The sequence below is a fragment of the Kogia breviceps genome, chromosome 19 (genome assembly GCF_026419965.1).
Source record: "Kogia breviceps isolate mKogBre1 chromosome 19, mKogBre1 haplotype 1, whole genome shotgun sequence".
In the NCBI taxonomy this organism is placed as follows: domain Eukaryota; kingdom Metazoa; phylum Chordata; class Mammalia; order Artiodactyla; family Physeteridae; genus Kogia; species Kogia breviceps.
The window spans coordinates 34085134-34108021 of NC_081328.1; the positions used below are offsets into that span (position 1 = coordinate 34085134).

Consider the following 22888-nt stretch of genomic DNA (forward strand, 5'->3'; position numbering starts at 1 on the left):
GTTTCAAAAGCCCGAGTGCAAACACCACTGATTCTACTTCCCTCCTTCCTCAGACACACCCAAACACCTTGGTCAACAAAGGTGGCCTCTTCTTTTTCTACTCTTAAACGAAGTGGCAGATATCCCATTTAAAATTGAAAAAGACAATAAAGAGATTTGGTTTCAGGAAAAGTTGTTTGCCTGTTTGTGGAAGTTTAAGGAGTTGGAGCAGGACCCCCAGGAGTCCCAGCTGCTACCAACTCAAGCCTTTAGCTACTTGGACCGGGTATTGTAAAACGCCAGGTGGGAGTGAGTCAGCCAGGCGGGAGCTGGGAGGGAACTGGAGACAAGGCACAGCCCCACCTAAAGGTGTCCACAGAGAATGCGCCTGTGAAAATTCAGTCCCGGATCTGCTGCCAGATCTGATTTCGTAAGAGAAGTCAGGAAACAAGGATTTTTTAAAAAAATAATTCTTTTGACCTTTCATCTTCGGCAACTAATGTGTTCACTGTTTTATCCTCAGTGCTTCACAGGGCCTGGAATGTAAGAAGTGCTCAAATGAATGACCAAATGAATGAATTATAAATAATGCACATAACCCAATTAAAAATAAGCAAACAGGGCTTCCCTGGTGGCGCAGTGGTTGAGAGTCTGCCTGCCGATGCAGGGGACACGGGTTTGTGCCGCGGTCCGGGAAGATCCCACATGCCGCGGAACGCCTAGGCCTGTGAGCCATGGCCGCTGAGCCTGAGCGTCGGAGCCTGTGCTCCGCAACAGGAGAGGCCACAACAGTGAGAGGCCCGCGTACCGCAAAAAATAATAATAATAATAAGCAAACAACTTGAATAGACTTTTTTCCAAAGAAGATATATGAATGGCCAACAAGCACATGAAATGCACGTTAAAACCACAACGAAATACCACTTCACGCCCACTAGGAAGGCTGTAAACAAAAAACCAAGATATCATGTGTTGGTAAGCATGTGGAGGAACTGAAACTGTTATGCACTGCTGATGGGAACGTAAAATGGTGCAGCTGCTGTGGAAAACAGTTTGGTGGTTCTCCAAAGAGTAAAACATAGAGTTAACATGTGACCTGGCAATTCTGCTCCTAGGCATATACCCAAAAGAAGTGAAAACAAGTGTTCAAAGATTTGTACAGAGGGACTTCCCTGGTGGCTCAGTGGTTAAGAATCCACCTGCCAATGCAGGGGACACGGGGTGGATCCCTGGTCCAGGAAGATCCCACATGCCACGGAGCAACTAAGCCCCTGAGCCACAACTACTGAGCCCGCACGCCACAACTACTGAAAGCCGGGTGCCTAGAGCCCGTGCTCCGCAACAAGAGAAGCCACCACAATGAGGAGCCCACACTCTGCAATGAAGAGTAGCCCCTGCTTGATGCAACTAGAGAAAGCCCGTGCGCAGCAACGAAGACACAATGCAGCCAAAAATAAATAAATAATAATAAATAAATAAATAAATAAAAATTTTTCTTAATTAAAAAAAAAAAATCATTGGTAACTCTTAAAAAAAATTTGTACACAAATGTTCATAGCAGTACTACTCACAATAGCCAAAAGGTGAAAACAACCCAAATATTCAGTAATGGATAAATAAATAAACAAAATGGGGAATATCTCTACAATGGAATATTATTTGACCATAAAAAGGAATGAAGTACTGATACATGCTACAACATGGATGAGCCTTAAAAATATTGTGGTAAGTGAAAGAAGCCAGACACAGAAAATCACATATTGCCTAATTCCAGTTATGTGAAGTGTCACGGTTAGGCACATCTGTGGAGACAGAAAGTAGAGTAAGTGGTTGCTTCAGGCAGAGCGGATGGGAGGATACAGAGGTGATAGCTAAGGGTAGGGGTTGCACATATTCATGAACACACTAAAAATGATCAAATTGTGCACTTTAAAAAATAATGCACAAAATTCTATTCCTAGGTATACAGCCAACAGAAATCATACGTGTGCTCATCAAAAGACAGGATATTTGCATTATTTCCAACATGAAAACTACTCAAATACTCATAAACAGTAGAATAGATAAACAGTGATTTATTATTTGCAATACTATAGAGCAATGAGAGGAAATGAACTATGGCTACACCCAACAATATGAATGAAACTCGTTAACAAATGTTAAATGAAAGAAGCCAGAGAGAAAAAGGTATATACTGTCTGATTCCATTTATATGTACAAAACAGGCAAAACCTAGCTATGCTGTTAGAAATCAACAGAGCGGCCAGCTGGGTGCTGGTTGTATGGGTGTGTTCAGTTTATCAAAAATTCATCAAGCGAGCATATAAAATATATGTACTTCCTGAATCTATGTTATACTTCAATACAAAGTTAAAAAGAAGACCCTTCTAGGGCTTAAGCCAGTGTTGATAGAAACACAATTCATAAACTAAATTTAGCAACAGACTGTGGCATCTATTTACCAACCTGTCGAAAAATAAAAGAAGCATGTAAAATATATGCATACATTAATAAATAATGTATTTATTTATTTGCTTCTGTGCAAAATACATGCATACATTAATAAATAATGCTGGGAAAGCCAAACAAACACATTTGTTTGTGATCTCCATCTTAGAAATTACTCAAGAAAAGAAATAAGCTCAATTTTGAATGTAGCAGAATTTTCCTTTCTGGGAGTTCCAATATATGAGAAAGCAGATTTGTGCCCTCTGTGCAGTTCCTGGTACCCTGTGACTGCTGGCCCAGCCAACCCGTTTCCTACATGGATGCATGATCCCCATGTACAGGAGCACAGAGCATCTCAGGGCACATTGCTTACTATTTAGAATATGGCTTACTGGAGGCAAGGCTTTGGCCTTGATCCAGCGGGAAACTAGGATCCACCTGATAACTATCTACTTGACAGTGTAATTTCCAATAATGTCTGTAGAGACGTTTAATGACAAGTCAGGAGTGTAATGATTATGATTTATGAAAAAGATGGGCATGCTCGGTGGGGAAGGGCAGAGATGGATAAATCTCCTGCAGGGTAGTGAACTGAAGGAAGAGAGAGAACAGTGAGCATCTCCCCTGTAACGCTGTCTTGCAGGTTTTCCCAGGCAAATCATCCCAAGTGCTCTTATCCCTGTCTTACAAATGGAGACAACTGAGAGAGAATTTGAGCAACTTGTCCAAGATGCCACCATAAAAGTTGGTAAAAACATCCTCATCATTTGATAACAAACAGCTTTCCACGAAAACAGACGAGTGACATTGACACATGAAACACACAAAAAACCCTGCAAACTTACAGAAGAAGGAAGACAGGTGGCCAGTAAGGATAGGAAAAGATGTCCATGTCACAAATCAAAGCAAAATAACCATAAGAGATCCGCAAAGATGGAAAATATTGATAGTATGGTGTCTGCAACTTATTTGCAAATGGTGGCCAAAAATATGTGTGTGTTTATAAAAGGGTATCTATAAAAAGGATTATTCATTTTTATAGATGAAGCAAGAGGTTCATTTTCTTAAGTTTCCCAGTCTGGTGGGTGGCAACGCTGGGGCCCTTTCTGCATGTACTGCTCTTTACACTGCAGCCCATCCACAGCCTCCTCTGGGGGTTGCACAGGGGCTGGAGCAGCAAACCTGAAGCTGATGGTGCCACAGGCCCATGGAGAACCACCCTCACTTGGCTGTCACCTTCCAGGCCCTCAAGCCACACCGGCCCTTTTCCACGATTTATTTGTGGTATCTGATTCATCTTCTTTGCTGCCTCTGATCCCATGGTTCCAGCTCACCTCTCCTAGCACCAACTACAATGGCTCTGCACCCTAACTGCCTAGTCCCCTGGTTACAGCCACCTGGAAAGCCTTGTGCCCCGGTGTCAGCCCTGCTCAGTGCAGCCTAGCCTTCCAGCAGGACCTGGACAGAAAACATGGGCTGGCTGGCTCAGGGAACTCCTGTGAGCAGTTGTAGCATTCTGTGACATTCTAGGGCATGTGACTAAAGTCAGGGCTAGAGACTCTGTGAGCACCAAAGATGCTAGTGCTGGTCCTGACAGCGTCAGGCAGAGACCACAGGCAGAGCTGGACCCTGAAAGAGCCATGGGAAGCAGGGACGACCGTGCCACCTGAGCACACAGGTCTGAGAATCTACTTGGGGGAGAAGCTATTTGTTTTGCCTCCTGTTACATATTACCTGCTGGGAGGAGATTCTTCGGACCTGGGTCAGGGGCTTGCAGGTGGACCCTGCCCCTGTCAGAGGCTGGAATTACCCCAGGTCTTGGGCAAGGCCTCTTAATCCTTTCAGAAGCCACAAGAGAGGGACGTGAATAGATGCGAGGGGCCCATGGAACGGCAGGAACGGCCCCCACACTGAGGCCAACCACTGCTCCCCTGGGCAATGTACCACACGAGCCACCAGCAAGAAAGCTTTAGAAAGGAAATCGAAAGCAATAGCCTGCCTTTGTTCTAAGTCATGGACTGGCCTCTGCCCCTCCCTCTATAGGCATTTGATGCCAGGCTATGCCCTGGGCTCTAAGAAGAAGATAAATCATCAACAAAGCTAAAAGACAGCAACTGCCTGGTTTTACAAATTTCATTTTATATATGAGACAAAGGATTAGTATTTAGTCTGTATTAAAGGGGGAAAAACCCCCACAAATCAATAAGGACAAGCAATCTAACACAATAAATATGCAAAGAATATGAATATTCATAGAAGACATTTCAAAAGACACCTAATCTCCCTGGTAATCAGTGAAATGTAAACCAACACACAATAAGATACCCTTTAGCCCCCCAACCAGAGTGGCAAACACTTTATCCTTTAGCAATCCTAAGTATTTTCGAGGTTGTAGGGAAAGGGCAACTCTCAGTCCCTGCTGGTGGTCATAGCAGTACAGCCTCTCCAGGGCAATTTCTAGAAAAGCTGAAAATGTCAACCCTTTAATGCGGCAATTGCACTGCTGGAGACATAGTCATATGAAAGATTTCTATACAGCAGGTGAAAAGAATAATCTAGATCTATAGGTGTCAATATAAATAGATCTCAAAAACATACTGTTGGGTGAAAAAAGAAGGGCACAGTGATATAATTTTTGCTAAAATTATAAAAGCATAAGTATTGTTTATGGACACACACAAAAAACTAAGAGCGCTTATTACTTGCTTGATAGGATTCTAAGTGTTTTACAAATTATATGATATTCTGTTTATGGATTCAGAGACATGTTAAAAGCAAAAAACTTGCTCTGACACAACATACATTAAATTTATGACAGTGGCTCTCTGGTGAGGGGTTGGTTGGAGGAGACTTTAAAAAGGGACATCAGCTTGATCCATAATATTTGATTTCTTTAATTTATCATTTCCTGTAACAAGTATGGCTATATTTTAATTTGGAGCAGTAGGTACACAGGTGCTTGTTACCTGATCATGTGATTGTATTAAAAAAAATTTTTTTTTTTTTCTGGGGGCTTCCCTGGTGGTGCAGTGGTTGAGAGTCCGCCTGCCGATGCAGGGGATACGGGATTGTGACCCGGTCCGGGAGGATCCCACATCCCGTGGAGCGGCTGGACCCGTTAGCCATGGCTGCTGAGTCTGCGCGTCCAGAGCCTTGCTCCGCTACGGGAGAGGCCACAACAGTGAGAGGCCCACGTACCACAAAAAAAAAAAAAAAAATTTTCCACATGAAATTTTTAAGAAGAAAAATACAAGAGGCTTGATGATCTCCTAAGAAGGGTACTTCAACGTTCAAAAGACAGAGCAACCTCCTGGCACAGACAGAATGACCCACTGGACCTGTTAAGGGCCAGAACAAGACTAACTTTTATGCAATAAGGAAGGGCTGCAGGCTGCCCATGAAGTTCATGTGCTGTCCTCTTGGGCAAGCCTCAGTCTTCAGTCAACATACTCACCCTTGTGTGAGACACAGCTCCAGCTAAATGTGCCAATGCATCTTCTAGCTCATGGCAGATGAGAGGCAGGCTCTCCTCTTCCATTTCCCTTGCACATCACCGCAAGATTCATTATTCAACCCAGCAGCCCAAGTACTGCTCACTGATCCACGCACCATGGGGCTGCATTCTTGCAGGGGTGGGCGGGCTCCTTTCCCTAAAAAGACACTAGGCTAGTGGTCAATCTGGGAGTAGAGATGGCAGATGCTTGGGCTGGAGGGGACAACTTTTAACCTGTAATAACTGTTTTATCCTGGAATAAAGTTATTTTTACGTACCCACAAAGATGAGTGACACATTTATACCAGCTACAACATACAACTAGTGTTCAAGAAAATGAAGGAGCTGTTGTGACAAATAAAATCCAAAGAGCACTAGTGAATGGTCATTTTCTTAATTGATGGCCATTTCAATGTGGAGTGGCCACCAAGGGCACAAGAATGACTATGATGTTAAAGGTCCTCAGCAAAAAAACAAGAATTTTGGGGGCTTCCCTGGTGGCACAGTGGTTGAGAATCTGCCTGCCAATGCAGGGCACACGGGTTAGAGCCCTGGTCTGGGAAGATCCCACATGCCACGGAGCAACTAAGCCCGTGCACCACAACCACTGAGCCTGTGCCCTAGAGCCCGTGAGCCACAACTACTGAGCCCATGTGCCACAACTACGGAAGGCCACACGCCTACAGCCCATGCTCCACAACAAGAGAAGCCACTGCAATGAGAAGACCACACACCACAACGAAGAGTAGCCCCCGCTCTCCACAACTAGAGAAAGCCCACGCGCAGCAATGAACACCCAACACAGCCAAAAATAAATAAAATAAATAAATTTATGAAAAAAATAAAAATAAATAAGAATTTCGACCTAAGTCTCTTAGGGAAAAAAAAAAACCTCAAAATAGATCACAGAGTGCATGTAAAACATTAGAAACATTTAGAAAACAACATGGGAGAAAATCTTCAGGACCTAGGGCTAGGCAAAGTTTTTAAACTTGACACTACAAGCACAATCTATAAAATTAATAAACTGACGTCATCAAAATTAAAACTTTTTGCTCTGCGAAAGACCCTATTAAATGGACAAAAAGATGAGACACAGAGTGGGAGAAAATATTTGCAAACCACATATCTGACAAAGGACTAGTATCCAGATTGCATAAAGAACTCTGAAAACTCAACAGTTAAAAAAAAAAAATCAACTGGAAAATGAGCAAAAGACATAAAGAGATGCGTCACCAAAGAGGATATACAGGTGGCAGATAAGCACATGAAAAGTTATTCAAGGGACTTCCCTGGTGGCACAGTGGTGAGGAATCTGCCTGCCAATGCAGGGGACACGGGTTCGAGCCCTGGTCTGGGAAGATCCCACATGCCACGGAGCAACTAAGCCCGTGAGCCAAAACTACTGAGCCTGTGCTCCAGATCCTGTGAGCCACAACTACTGAAGCCCGCGAGCCACAACTACTGAAGCCCACGCACCTAGAGCCCATGTTCTGCAGCAAGAGAAGCCACGGCAATGAGAAGCCCGCACACTGCAGTGAAGACCCAACGCAGCCAAAAATAAATAAAATAAATCTATTTTTAAAAAACACAGTTCTTAGATGGTATAATATTGGGGACCACAAGGTGTAACTGGGCCGCCCAGTTCAGTGGGCCTAGAAGCCGCACCGTCTCCATCACTCCCTTCTGGGATAGCCCCTTGACACATTTGTTAGACCTATACTGAGGCCCCACTTCTCAGCTTGCCTTTATGCTGCCTTTATACCCAAGAGGTGAAATACTGAGCATAGGAGATCATGTCCTTTCCCCCATGGTTATCAAGGAAAGCTAAACTGTTTAATGTATAACACACACTTTCATGAATTTTTTGTCAAGATTAATAGGTCACTCCTCCCAAAAGCAACCCTTGGTTTTTGAGCAAAAGAAGATAGACACAAGAGTGTATATTCTGAGATTCAAGAATAGACAAAATTAATCTATGGAGATTAGAAATCAGAACAGTGATAGTCTCTGGTTGGGGAAGGGAATTGACTGGAAAGGGGCACTAGAGAAATTTCTAGAACTGTGCTGTCTATATGGTAGCCTAGTCACATGTGGCTCTGGAACACTTGAAGCATGGCTAGTCTGAATTGAAGTATTCTGTAAGTGTTAAATACACACCAGATTTGGAAGACTTTATGAAATAAAGAATATAAAATACCTCCTTAGCAATTTTCAAAAGATTGATTACATGCTGAAATGATATTTTGGCTATACTAAGTTAAAGAAAATATATCATTAAACTTATTGCCTATTTCTTATTACTTTTTTAATATGGCTACTAGAAAACATAAAATTCCACATGTGGCTCACAGTATATTTCTACTGAAGAGCACTGTTTTAGAGCAATGGACAAGTTCTGTATCTTGGGGTGTTGAGTAATGGGTGAACACATTTGTTAATATTCATCAAACTGCACAACTAAGATTTATGCATTTTACTGTCTGTAATTATACCGTAAAGTCCCATGGTCTTTCCACCACCCAACATAACCTTCCTGAAGGAGTCCACAGCTTACAAAGAACACAGACTACAAAGAACACCCAAGTGGTAAGAGCTACAATGAAGATTTTGAGCAAGGCACTCTGTATTGGTGGAAGCTTCCATTTTTAGCTCGAATAAAACTGATGGTATATATGTGTTTTTGCACATGCAGAGAAAGTAAATAGGAAATTATTGTTTGAGTCCAGTAAACTCAAGAAGACAGAGGGCCTGAAATACTTGGGGTTAGGAGGCATCCATGCTGCAGATTTTCCCTTGGGCCACTGTTCAGGGCTCATGGGAAAAGTACACAGGAGCCAGGGGTGGAGGCTGATTCAGAACACCTGCCCTTGATGGCATCACTAAGGTACATACAAGGTTTAAATCTTAGCTTTCTAGGGTCAAAACCCTTAATGTTCTCTGTTCACTCACAGAGGACTAGAGAAAACCAGAGAGTCCAGAGGTTAGGAAGAGTTCATAAGGGTTTAAGCGTAAGTAAGATTTCATACAAGTATGAAGGCTTCCTACTTCGACCACAGACCTCTTGGATTTAGGGATCCAAGTCTCAAAGCCCAGACTCCTTAGGAATCACAGAATGTCCACAGAAATACTGCAGAGTGCTTCTTGTCCAAGTGGCCTATTTTACAAAGAAACCAAGGTCCAGAGAGGTTGAGGGACTTGCCTAAATCTATACTGGTTGGGCTGGGCTTGCTTTCCTGTCATTCAGCTCCCAAACTGAGAAATACATGCATGCCAATGAGATTCACAGAAAATAAACATGTTTATTTCTAAAGGGAGAGGGCCCTGGCAGAATTATTGGTTCCTGTCGTTTATCAGGACACTCCTCTAGCAAGGCCCCTTTAAGAGATGAAATTACATCCTGTACTTTGGTTTGATGGGGGGCGGGTGCGGGGGAGCGGTCCTTTATCCCAACCAGAGCAGCCCCAGCTTTGTTTAAGCAGTTGCCTCTGCCAGAACGGTCTTCCTCCTACTGTCCAGACAAGGCTCCAAACTGTGGGTCTTGGGGTCATTGTAGGAATGTGCAAAGCCATTGTTACGTAAGTACTTTATCTCATAACTCATTAGCACCAGGCTGTGGGTAAGAATTTTCTTAGGCGACCTCATTTAACTCTCACAACACTATTTACACATAACAAAAGTCTCAAGTTTAACTTAGTCCCAAAGCTACCAGCTAGAAAGTGGTTCTTTTGAACTTAGATCTGTCTGGCTCCAAAGTCTTTGTCTGTAGATTGAATAAATAAATAATGTGGGAGATGTTAGGAGGGCTTCATACGCAGGGTTCAAAAGAGTTCAAGCACAAGCAAGAGTTTATATCAATACAAGTACACAGCCTTCATCCTTCAAACCACAGACTTATCATTGGAGGGATCAGGCTCAAATTCCAGCTTCTTTAGGAAGTCTTACCTAATCCCTTCCCCGCCTATCAGATTCTTCCCTGCTTTGATTGACACTCTCCTGGTATAGCATCCTTACTGCCTTGAATCAGTGGGTCTATGATCCTCCCCTGCAGATCCCTTTTTGGCAAGGAAGCCACTGGAAACAAGTTCATTCATCCTTGTATCCCCCACTGCACCCTCTACAGTAGATTGCATACCTACTGTGTGCAAGGCAGGAGAGGTAGCTAAAACCAATGTGTACCAGCCACTGATTACAATGTCCAAATTTATAGTTTATTTTCTATTATTACATTTAGACTGGAGTAAGGATATCATTACCAAATCCCTTGTTAATCATCTTTGGTAGATTATGGGGTCTATTTTTCTATTGTGATTTCTACCCAAAACACTTCCTAGCTTAATATAATCCCCTCATATAGGGACATCATTTTATAGTTTCCAATACTGGTCCCACCTGATTACAGCCATCCCCCTGGAGGGTGGTCCATGAAGCCCACTCATGCCCTTGCACCAACCATCAGCACTGAGTCACTGAAGCCCCCGCTCCGAGGGTCACACCTGATTCTGAGAGGCTTGAGCCACGGCTCTGTCTGTCTTTCCCAGCTCTGAGTGCTCCCAACACCCTGGGTGCAGCTGTCTCACTTGCAGCCTCAGGCCAGCGTTAGAGGTCTGAAGGAAGCCTGCTTATTGGAGGTTCATCAGGAAGCAGCATTGGATTCTGCCCTCCTAGGCTCCCTGAAGCTCCAGACTAGACCATCTGCCTTCCCTGGGGATGGGGTTGTGTGGACAAGGGGAAGGGGCTGGTGGTTCAGGAGGTCTGTAGAGCAACGGACAGTTTCTTCTTTCCTTCTGGGGAAAAAGGCTGTGGACAGCCCTGACTTTGATGGATAGGGGAATGTCCAGAAGATCCAGGGGCTAGATTTAGGGCTGGGCAGAGGCTGACATCTTGGTAACTGGCCAGAAGAGAGAACCAGGTGCAATAAAGAGGCCACTGAGGAGGGAATCCTCTCCTACCTTCAAATCACTTGAAATTCCTACCTAGACCCCATTTGGAGGTTCTCAGGTACCAACTCTGCCCCAAAGCAAAGGCTGAGAGGAGCAAGCCTTTGTCAATCCAGCATGTAGGTAGCATTAGTGACAAAGTCCACACAGGCTCCAAGGTTGGGTAACATACTCAAGGTCACGCAGCAGGTAGGTGGAGGGCTATAACCCAAAGCAGTCTGGCTTCAAAGTTCTTGCTTTTTCTTAACAGTTAGAACTGGGGATCTGATAGGTAACAGGCATGGGGTGTTTGTCAGCAAGAAAGCAGGCTGTATGTGACCAGGTCAGAAAGATCAGAGGACAGAAGTCCAGGAGCTTTCCACACCATGGCACCTAGAACACTGAGTAGTGATCATCTTGACTTATCTTCTCCCTCACTAGACGACAAGTTCCCCGAGGACTGCGTTCTCTGGCTTTCATAACCACAGTACCTGCCCCTTGCTTGACGTGCCGTACGTTCTCAGGAATATCTGTTGAATGCTTGAGACTCTTGAGGGCTTCTTAAGGACCAAGTAGGAGCAAAATCAGGTCAAACCACCATAGTCAGTAGGTAAGGCCTCAAGCACAAGGGAGTGGCAGGAATGGGAGGGAATTAGGCCAAATGCTCAGGAAATCTTTCTCTGGACACATGGATCTCCTCCTGACAGAGTCAGAATTTCTCTGAGGCTTGGTGCCCCTACTCTGCAATTGTAGACCTGTAGCAGGTAAGAGACCTGCTTTGTTTACACATAAAAAGTCAAAGGTCAGGGGACTTCCCTCGTAGGGAAACGGTAAGAACCATTTTCTTCATCAGAATCCCATCTGCTGACCTGCCTTGAGCCACTGGGTTTTCCCAGAAAATTAAGCCTAGTGATCTGAAAGCACTGCATGCTTTCTATCTTCAGAAACCAGCAAGTTCAAAACGTTGTGATCTTGGAGTTCTAGCCAGAGAGGAAGGGTTTGCATCTCCCTCCAACTTCATTCCTTTTTTTTTTTTTTCATTGTCTTTTTTTTAACCGAGCAGTTCTCTCAGAGAACTTCCGGCTTCTCCTCACTTTTCCATGCCCAGGCCTACACTCCACCTGGTATCCAAACCCGTGTCCTGACCCCAGACCTAGTACCTGGCCTAGCTGGCTGGCAGGGCAGGCTCAGTGGTGCCCAGGCCTCCCCCTGCTGGGTGCTGAAGATAAAAGTCACCACTGATAACATCAGCAGGAGCCCAGTTCTGCTTAATCAACACACTTTCACATCTGTAATCTTACAGGGAGGTAACATTACTTACTGTGTTGCTGTAGAGGCGGCAGAACTACTGGAAACTCACATCCTCCACCTGCCAGCCCCCATCCCACCCTCTGCATTAAGGACAGAAGAAAACAGGCCCCGTAAGCAGCAAGGAGCCAAGTGGTGTTCAGCAGCAGCTGATGAGAGGGGAGACTGCTGAGCTTAGTGGCCTAGGGTGGACAACACCGGGTGGAAGATCCCCAGGATTATCCCTGCAAGGGGTCCAGCCCAGAGGCAGTGTCCTGGGGACAAAGTACAGGACTTGCCCCTGCCCCTCGCCCTCGGGACAGACTGCTAAAGGCTCCCACTTCTGGCCATCAGTGTGCCCGTGAATGGACGAACCTGAAGTCCCAGACCAGAGCCCAGAGTCAGTGCACGGTCCCTGCCAGCCACCAGTCGCAGCCCCAGTCTGCGTGGGCCAGGCCAGCATTTCCTGTTGCCTAGGTGCCAGGTGCGGGGTACCTACTCTTCCGCGTGTGCCGCCCGGAGGTGGGGCAGCCGCAGGCCTCCCAGCCCGAGCGCGATCGGCCCCCAGCGAGGTTCCGCAGGACCCCCAAGATCCCCTCCAGGGGACGGGGCCCGTCCCTCTCCTCCCAGGCCGCGTACCTGAGGGGACGGACGCCCCACAACCCCACTTCCTGCCAAACCCGGGAGAGGCCGACCCGGGCCCCCATCACCCCCGGGCTCCGGGCGCACAGCCTCCCGACGCGCAGCATCCCGACGTAGACAGCCATGGCTCGCGACGCCCGCGTCCGGTCCGAGTAAACTTTTACTGCGCTGAGGCGGGGCGAGCGCGGAGCGGGCGGGGAGGCGGGAGGGTCGCCTCTGCCTATGGGTTGCGGAGGACTAGGTGCCGGCCGGGCGGGGCGGGGCGAGGCCTGCGAGGCTTGGAGGAAGAGAAAGTGCGCGGGTCACCTTCCCCTGGACCCGCTGCCCTCCCCCTCCCACCCTCTTAAAATGGCCCTGGTTTCCTTCTGGATCCGACGTCCCCGGCCCGCAGCCCAAGGCAGGTCTCCCTTCCCAACCACCAGGGACTTGGGTTTGAGGGCGCAAGAGCGTGTTGATTTCGTAGAGGAGGAGCCAGGGGCGCGGCGCGGCGACGCCAGACGCGGCCATCCCCCGAGCCGTGTTGGCGCGCGGGTCACGTGCTGACCCCGCCCCCAGCGAGTTGCCGGCCAGAGGCCAGGGAAGCCCGCGTGAAGCGCCCCCAGCCATGCCGGCTGGAGCAGAGAGCCCGCGGGGGAGGGGAGGCAGCTGGGACAAAGCGTGGCGCGGCTGAGACCGCTGCGGCCCGAGTACTGGCTGAGGACCGACGTTAGCTTCAGAAGGGACTCCATTAACAAATGGAAGGGACCCCCACGTCCCAAGCGTCAGCCTCCCATCCCTCCCCCAGACGTCTACCTTGACCTGTAGTGCACCCTAAGGTGGCCTCAGGCGTTGGAACCTGTCCACCATCCCCACCCCCGCGCGCCCCAGGCACAATTCCTGAGGCTGAGGAGTGAATCAAAAGTAAACCTCTTTCTCTCCAGACCCTCCCTGTGGTCCCCTGAGGCCCAAGTGTGGTTACAGGATGGAGAGAAGGTGACTGCCCATCTCTGGACCTAGCTAGGAAAAATGGCACTGGACAGCACTGGCACAGCAGTGGCACATGTGCCAGGTCCGTAGTGTCTCGGTGTAGCCATGGCCCTTCTTCCAGAGGAGAAGGGGGAGAGCAATACGGGAAAGACCCTGGCAGGGTGGCCTCCCCTCTCCTGACCCAGAGGCAGTAATACACGCTGGGCCCGGAAGAAGGGGTGGCTGAGGGCTGGGCTTGGCCTGAGAAGATCTTCACCTTTATTTTGGCTCAACTGAGGTTGTGAGAAGGAGACAACGCTGCTCCTCTTCATGATCCTGAGAGTGACCTCGATCCCTCTGAAACCCTGGCTCCTGGGGAGGGTCCCCACACTTCAGTTGTGTGAGGATGGGACAGGAAGGAAGACAGAGGAGCACAGATTATAAGGAACTGGGCTTGCAAGGGCTTGCCTTCCTCATAGACTAGCTCACAGACTCTGATAGCCCAGCCCAGGGAATGTGGGGCGCTAGGGAGTATCCCAAGTCAGAGTACCAAGCCCTGCTTGGCAGGCTCTGCTACTAGCTTGCTGGGTGACCCTGGGTAAGTCATTTCTCCTCTCTGGGCCTGTGAAGTGAGGAGTGGATACTGATCTTGCAGGCCCTTGCACTTTCCTTGCTAGTTTGAGGATCCTGGAGGGGGAAGGGTGGGATGAGTCCCTCCCTGAACTTTGCTCCAGACTCAGTTTTCCACACAATGTGCTTTCCTGACTTCCCAGACTTAGATGTCGTGGAATCACAGCCACCAGTTTCAAGATATCTCCCCATGCCAGGCTCTTCATGCTCGGCTCTTCAAGGACGTTATCTCTGCCCTCACAACCAACCTGCAAGGAACAGGCATGCCTTGGAATGTGTCTCTGTTTTTATGGATAAAGAAATTGAGACCCAGAGCGGTTCAGCTACTTGTCCAAGGTCAAGGTGGGCTCAGTGAACACAGGCCAAGGTTCTGTCTATACTCAGTTTGTGGCTTTGGGCAAGTCACGGGGCCTTTCCAGCCTCAATCATCTTCACAGAAGGCTGGGGTAATCATTGAGTACAGTAGCACAGAACTGGTACTCGACCAGTTTTCAGTGATGGTTAGTTTCTTTTTCCATCCTCTTCTTCCTCCTGTGTCTACACTCTGAGACCTTCCTCTGCGTTAGGTATTGCAAACCTTTTTTTTTTTTTTTTTTTTTTTTTTTTTTTAGGAGGAAGAATTACTTTTCATCTCTGCAAAGCCTTGAGAGCTGTGGTAGGCAATGGTTCCAAGGAAGGTGAGGAGGGCTGGGGGAAAGAAAAATGGAAATGCCTGATGTGAGAGTTCCTGAGTCCGGGTAGCAGATCATGGTGACCAGAATTCTTGGGTCACTTTGAGGAAGTAGGTAGCTGGGCACATTGGCCATCCATGCCCTCCAACTTTCCTCCCTTATCCGTCAACCAACTCAGTTCCTCATAGCTCCCCAAGGGGCTTTCTGCCTGATCCCAGCATATCTGCTTGTGCTGCACATGACTTGCATGATTTATGGCCCCTGTGATTTTACTCATGCCTTTGGCTACCCTGAGAAAGCCCTTAGGCCTTCCCCTTTGCCAATTTCCTTCCCTTCCTGTGCTTCAAAACCGGTCTCATACTGTAAACATAATTTACTGATTTTTAAAAAACTTCTTAGCATCAACCTATGAAAGAGTCCAGAAGACTTAACAGAAGTTAGGGAACAGAATGTAAATGCTACAAAACTTGGAAGTCACACTTGACAGTTGTGTTGAGAGGTAAGGGACAGGAGATGAGAGTGGAGGCAGATACTCTTACCTTACAAATTGAGGTGTCAAGAGATCCTGTTTATTGATGATGGAACATGAAATAAAGGAATGTGTCATTTAAAGTTACAAAGCAACCAGTGTACGTACAAAAATAGCAATAAAACTATATTAGAAGGACACGAGGAGGAAAGATGGGAGTGCAAATCCTTACCTTTTAAACAGAAAATCAAGAAATGTCTGAATAAGTATATTGTTTAGAGGTAAATAACAGAAGATCAAACAGAAACAGTTAAAGTAATTCAAATGGTTCCCTTTGGACTTTTTTTTTCCTGGCATTTCTATAACTTTATTTGACAATCAGCAGTTAGTTCTCATCCACATTAACTGCCTGCAGATTTTTGAAAGTGGTGACAGGTAAATTGGTAACCAAACGTATAGAGCTTGTTTGGTGAATCTTCATCTTTATTATGTTTTCTGGACAACCGCACACGGATACGGTATGGGACATTCCTTATTCCTTTGGCCCAGACAGTTTTGTTGAGCCTAGTGTCAATGCGTACATCTGGAGTGCCCATCTCCTTCACGGCAAATTTCCAGATTTCTTTGAGTGCCTGAAGGGCACGCTTCTTGAAACCCACTCCAGGGATGCACCTGTGAACGTTGATAGTGTATACTCTGGTCACCACCTCGTTGATGGCTAACCGGCCCTTCTTCTCGCTGCACTTTGCAGGAGCCATCCTGCTGGGCTGGGGGTTGGAAAGGATTCCCTCTGGACTTGAATAGACATTTCTCCAAAGAAGATGTATGAATGGCCCACAGACACATGAAAATGTGCTCAACATCACTGGTCATTAGGGAAATACAAATCAAAACCACAATGAGTTACTACCTCACATGCGTTAGGATGGCTACTATCAAAAAAACAGAGAACAACAAGTGTTGGCGAAGATATGGGGAAATTGGAACACTTGTGCATTTCTGGGGGGAGTGTAGAATGGTGCAGCGGCTGTGGAAAACAGTATGGCAGTTCCTCAAAAAATTACGAACAATTACCACATGATCCAACAATTCCACTTCTGGGTATGCACCCAAAAGAACTGAAAGTAGGGACTTGAGTAGACGTTTGTACATCAATGTTCATTGAAGCATTATTCACAATAGCCAAAGCAGAAATAACCCAAATGTCCGTGGATGGATGGATGGATAAACAAGATGTGGTGTATACAACAGAATATTATTCAGCCTTATAAAGGAAGGAAATTCTGACTCATGCTACAAGGGTCAACCTTGTAGCAACATTTAAGGTATGCTAAGTATGATGAGGACAAATACTATATGATTTCACTTATATGAGGAATCTACAGTAGTCAAATTCATAGAGACAGGAAGTAGAATGATTTTTGCCAGGGACTGCAGGGAGGGGGAATAGGGACTTATTTTTGTAGGGTACAGGATTTTAGTTTGGGAAGATGGAAAAGTTCTGGAGATGGGTGGTGGTGATGGTTACAAACAATGTTACTACTTTTTGTTAAAAAGCCTTTTTCTTGTTTTATTTTCCTAAGATGTGTACATGTTTTCTCTTAATAAATTTATTAACAGCCCAAGGGAGGCATCCTGACTAGTGCCATTTACAGAGACTAGCATGTTTCATGAGGTTTTCAATGAGTGCCAAGTGGTTACATAGGCCTGCAATCGGCCTTGGAGTCAGGTCTGGGAAGAATCCAGCTCTGCTGCTTTTTCTCTCAATGACCCTGAGCAAAGTTCTTTTCTCTGGTGTAATTTTTCAAAGCTCTCTGTTGTAAATGACTGTTTCCAAGTAGTATATGAAAAATATCTCTTTCAAAGAAATTTCTTCACTGTAAGTCTGAGAAGGGAGCTGTCTAATAAGAGATGTGGTAGTCATGAAGGAAATGTGGGAAAAAAGACACTGCTGGCAGCCACATAAAGAAGAAAAAGGAGGATGAGGAAGGGAGTTTTAATTGTGAAAGAAGGATGACAGTGACTTGATACATGATGCCTATACTCTGCCAATCAGATCCAATAGCCAGTATCAAAAACAAAACAAAACAAACAAAAAAACAAGGCTGATAAAAATTGTTCTAAAAACAATGTTTCTGATTTTCAAGCTGAAAGTGAAAATAAGGAACTCTTTCTGAACTGCTGTGTAAAGTAGAATTATTTGATCACAACTAATGATGGCAGACACAGACAGTCATGATCTTAAACAATCAGTATTTTCTTGCTGACAACTCAAAATTGAAAAAACTAAAGAAACTGCAATCCCAAACTGCCAAAAGTTGTGAAAGCCTTACTTTCATAAAGAGTGTAGTACAAAAATCTTCCTTTAGACGATGTAATTTTAAACTTTTCTTGGGTCAAAGTCAAGAGCTAAAGTCATCTGTCAAGACTTGAATAAGACCCAGTGTCATCAGACCAAATCTAATGTATCTCCCTTTACTCAATCATTGGTTCAACAGACATTCCCTGAGTGCCCACTAGGTACCAGGCACAAGGCTGGGCTCTCAGGCTGCAGATATGAATAAGACAGGTGGGGCTTCCCTGGTGGCGCAGTGGTTAAGAATCCGCCTGCCAATGCAGGGGACACGGGTTCGAGCCCTGGTCAGGGAAGATCCCACGTGCTGCGGAGCAACTAAGCCTGTGTGCCACAACTACTGAGCCTGTGCTCTAGAGCCTGCGAGCCACAACTACTGAGGCCCGTGTGCCACAGCTACTGAAGCCCGCGCGCCTAGAGCCTGTGCTCTGCAACAAGAGAAGCCACCGCAATGAGAAGCCTGTGCCCTGCAATGAAGAGTAGCCTCCGCTCACTGCAACTAGAGAAAGCCCGCGTGCAACAGCGAAGACCCAATGCAGCCAAAAATTAAATAAATGAATAAATAAATAAATGAAAAAAAAAAAGACAGGTTTCTGGTCTCAGGGAGCTCACTGTCTAGTAGAGAACACCAACCCTGAGACTGATGGTGGCATGTGGTGTGGCCAGTGCCATGGGAGAAGGGGGACAGGGGACAGGCACCTACCCTAGGTGTGTCACCAAAGGTCTCTTAGAGGTCTGAGCTGAGTGAGTAGTGTATTAGTTTCCTAACACTGCTGGAATAAATTACACAAGTTTAATGGTTTAAAACAACAGAAATTTATTCTCTTACAGCTCTGGAGGCCAGAAGTCTGAACTGAGTCTTATGGGACTAAAATCAAGGTGTTTGCAGGGCTAGTGCTTTCCAGAGGCTCTGGAGAGTATTGTTCCTTGTTGCTTCCAGCTTCTGGTGGCTCCAGGCATGACACTCATCTCTGCCTCCTTGGTCACATTGCCTCCTCCTCTTCTATGTCCAGTCTCCCTCTGCCTTTCTTATAAGGACGCTTGTGATTACATTTAGGGCCCACATGGTTAATCCTAAAAAAATCTCTCCATTGCAAGATCTTTAATTTGATTACATCTGAAAAGTCCCTTTTGCCATATAAGGTAACATATTCACAGGTTCCAGTGATTAGGACATGGATAACTTTGGGAGCCATGATGCAGCCCACCCCAGATAGGATTGGGAGGGGAAACTGTGGACGGCCAATGGGATGTTTATAGGGGGAGCGTATATAAATGGGAGTGTGGAGAAAGTATAACGTGAAGGCAGGGAGCACATACATTCTGGAAGTTACTAGTATTGTTATGGGAGTACTTTTTTGGGAGTAGTGGGAGGCAAGGCAGGGCCTTATGAGAGAGGCAGGCAACGTGTATAATGATTACAGATTTTATTTCCAGCATGCCCTTAGCTGGCAGGTGGTATGGGGTAGGTACTCAATATATTTTGGGAGATTTGAGTCAAATGAATGACTCAAACAAGTTATATTCTTAGAATGCCTACTATATATTTGTTGGAGATATAAATAGAAAAAGAATCTCCATTTGGTGGTATTCAAACCTTATGACCAATAAGTGAGGCCTTTCAAGGCCTAGGCAGTATGTCAGGAGGCTTCCAGATGCTGGTACCATGACCTAAGCTAATCCATCTTGCCACTCTCAGTGTACAGACAATGTCTTCTTCCCTGATGGTCTCACCATGGCAGTTCCAGGCATCACACACAGACAGAATCAGCAGAGAAGCATAGCAGCCTTTGATTAGCAGGGAAAGCCTTTCTCTTGAGCTCCCCAGCAAACTCCCTGGGGTTCAATCATTGTTATCCCTGCCAACAATTCTAATGCAACCAAGGCATGGGGTAGCCATAGGGCATCGGTGGAAAGAGCTCGCTTTTGGTCGGGGTGATCAGGCAAGTATTTCTGGAGGAGGTGGCCTCTAGACTGTGCCTTGAAGGATGAAAAGGATGGTGACACTGGAGAGGGAGGAAAGGGCATTCTAAGCTGAATGGCATGAACAAAGAGGAGGAGGTGGAAACATACAAGAGTTGATTGGTTTTACAGGAATTATTTTTTTTTTAAGTGCCTTCTAGGGACTGAGAACTTTGTGTATTTTTTCCCATTTAATCCTAATTCAAAATATAGCTTCCTCTATAGGTGGAAATTTATGATTGAGGAAATCCAGGATTGGAGAGATTCTGTGATGTGTCCAAAGTTGGCAGAACCAGGACTTAACCTCAAGTTGTCTCCAACCTACGGTGATTTTATTCATTCATTCATTCATTGTTTATTTATTTATATTAAACTTTTCTACATTATAATTTATTACAAAATTATAATACATGTGCCTTGTAACCGATGTTCAAGGTAAGCAAGGTTAAAAAGTGTGGGTATTCCATAACTTTCCCAAGCTCTATACACATGTAGACATATGTAAATGTTTCTTCACCTCCCCCTTTATGTATTTTTTCCAAAAAATGAAATCATCCTGGAAAATTGATGAAATCTCAATAAGTTCCATAGATTGATAATAGTATTGATCAGTATTAACTTGTTGATTTTTATAACTATTTGCGGTTATATAAGAATTTTACTTGTACTTGGGAGAGACACACTGTTGTATTTATGGATGAAGAGATATCATGTCTGCAACATACTCTTAAATAGTTCAGAAATATGTATATAGTTCTGTAGTAAAATGTTAACAGTTGGGAAATTTGGGTGAAGGGTATCCAGGAATTCTTCCTTCTATCCTTGCAACTTTTCTTTAAGTCTGAAATAAGGTCAAAATTTTAAATTTTTAAAAAATGAGATCATGCCATGCATCTTACTCAGTGACTTGCATTATTTGCTTGAGCATATACAACAAACATTTTTTTTTCCAGGTCAATACATGTAGTTCTATGAATTCTCCTTAATGGCTGCATAATGTTCCACAGTGAGGTTCCATTGTGTAAATACCTTCTAATTTGTTCAACTACTCCCCTTTTGATGGATTTGACTTTAAATACAATGTTAATTATATATTAAGGGCTCTTGTAAGTTTGTATCTGTTTCCACACTCTCTATGTTGTTCCATTGATAACTGCCCATGACAGTGCTGTACTGTTGTTTTTTTTGTTTGTTTTTGTTTGTTTGTTTGTTTGTTTGTGGTACACGGGCCTCTCACTCTTGTGGCCTCTCCCGCTGCGGAGCACAGGCTCCGGACGCGCAGGCTCAGCGGCCATGGCTCACAGACCCAGCCACTCCACGGCATGTGGGATCTTCCTGGACCGGGGCACGAACCCGCGTCCCCTGCATCAGCAGGCAGACTCTCAACCACTGTGCCACCAGGGAAGCCCAGTGCTATACTGTTTTGAGTTTTCTTATAAAATCAAATATCTGGTTGGACAGGACCCTCATGGCTATTTTTTAATTTCATGAAGTGTTCTTGGCAATTCTCATACACTTACCCTCCCATATGAATTAGATTTTTTCCATCTTATATGCATTTTAAGATCACTTTTACCTAGTTCTAAAAACAAAAATCTTTTGGGGATTTCTAATTGCAATTACTTTAAATTTGAAGTTTACTTTGGGACGGACTCATTTATAGGAACATGGTTTCTCTCTCTACATGTGGAAGTGTTTAAAGCAAATCTATGTAAATAAGTAAGCTATATATACAGAGATCATATGCCTTAAAAAGCTCTTTGGGGCCTTTTTCAAGGGCTCTCTGAGTCTAACTTTTTTTCAGTCCACCTCTGGCTGTGGGTTGAAGCATGAAAGGGGCCAACTGCCCTCAGAAATGTTGACGTCACTGCATGGTGCCATTCAGCTCTTTCCTGCATGTATCTCTCTGTGGGTCCTTGACACACTTTCCCATTTTATTATCCCCATTCGACAGAAGGCAAAACAGAAGCTTGGAGTGCTGGATCAATGTGCCAGGATAGCACTGGACCTAGCAGTGGCAGCGCTGGCCTGATGCCCAAGGTTTTTCCAGCAAGCAAGCTGCTTCCTCCTGTCCTGGTCCTGAGCTTTGTCTTCTCAAGGGCTATGCTACCTGTGTTCTCTTTGGCAGCTGCTCAAACAACCTCAGTATCCTGACACAAGGTGGCACTTCGTTTGGGGAGCTGCAGCACAGGGCTAGTCTATTGTTGCTGAGGAAAAAGCTGTCAACAGATAACAGGCTTCCTTTCTCATGAAGCTGTGGTTTTCCAGCCTCAGGGACTGAAAAAATCTTTCTCAAAGTGAAGAGCTGCTGTCAATTCCTCACTCTGCTGCCCTGCTTCCCTGGGCTGCATCTCTGCCTGTCTGAATCTGACCCATTCTTCAAAGCCCAACTTAAATGCCACTTCCTCCATGGAGCCTTTTCTGATTTTTTCCTTCCTCCCAGGCTCCTCCTCCCTGCCATGCTGGGTATGACACACCTTCTTCCAAATACACTCACTTGCTGTGACTGTCCTTAAAGAGATAAATAGTTGACTTTTCTGAGCCTTAATTACGTCCTTTCTAAAACTGAAATAATATCTGCCTTTATATCTGGCTGTTATGCGTCAAAAGAAATAATATACATAAGTCACAGTCCCAGGCACACAGAACGCTCTTACATATGTTAGTCTAGTGTTATCACACTCAAATGTACACCCGCACAGCCCTGCACATTCACACGCAGATTTTCTCTGTATGTGTTAGGACCCTTATTCTTTCTACCTTCTATAATAATTATGGGTGTAGGTTCCTGGGGTGAGGGTAGGGAAATAGAGTGTAGTGAAAAGAAAAAGGATTTGGAATTAAAAATTTCGGTCTTCCCCTCAACCAGCTGTGTGACTGAGATCAAGTTTACTTCTCCTCTCTGAGTTTCTTCCTTCATAAAAGAGAGATAACCAAAAAATGTGCTTCATAGTCTCTTCATGTATCAATACATTATCAAAATAAGACTGGTGTATATGTATAGCTGATTCACTTTTTTATAAAGCAGACACTAACACACCATTGTAAAGCAATTATACTCCAATAAAGATGTTAAAAAAAAAAAGGATG

General features: G+C 45.2%; 1 protein-coding gene, 1 long non-coding RNA gene and 1 pseudogene across 6 annotated transcripts in view; 1 reads left to right on the forward strand and 2 right to left on the reverse strand.

Moving 5' to 3' along the window:
- ACSF2 (acyl-CoA synthetase family member 2) overlaps positions 1 to 13233 on the reverse strand; it is a 30145-nt gene extending 16912 nt beyond the window's left edge. For 2 of the 5 annotated variants that reach the window (XM_067021930.1, XM_059046381.2), the window contains exon 1: positions 12766 to 13005. In XM_067021930.1, coding sequence (XP_066878031.1) covers positions 12766 to 12893 — 128 coding nt within the window. In that variant the 5' untranslated portion in view covers positions 12894 to 13005. Of the gene's footprint in view, positions 1 to 12160 lie in introns of all 5 variants that reach the window. The other 3 variants (XM_067021929.1, XM_059046379.2, XM_067021931.1) reach the window with 2 other exon arrangements.
- LOC131745796 (uncharacterized) lies at positions 13019 to 22872 on the forward strand. Its single transcript, XR_010838304.1, has 4 exons — positions 13019 to 13165; positions 14955 to 15020; positions 20024 to 20124; positions 21753 to 22872. It is a non-coding gene; the product is annotated as an uncharacterized lncRNA (long non-coding RNA).
- Positions 15869 to 16241, reverse strand: LOC131745795 (large ribosomal subunit protein eL31-like; annotated as a pseudogene).
- Positions 22873 to 22888: the final 16 nt, after the last annotated feature.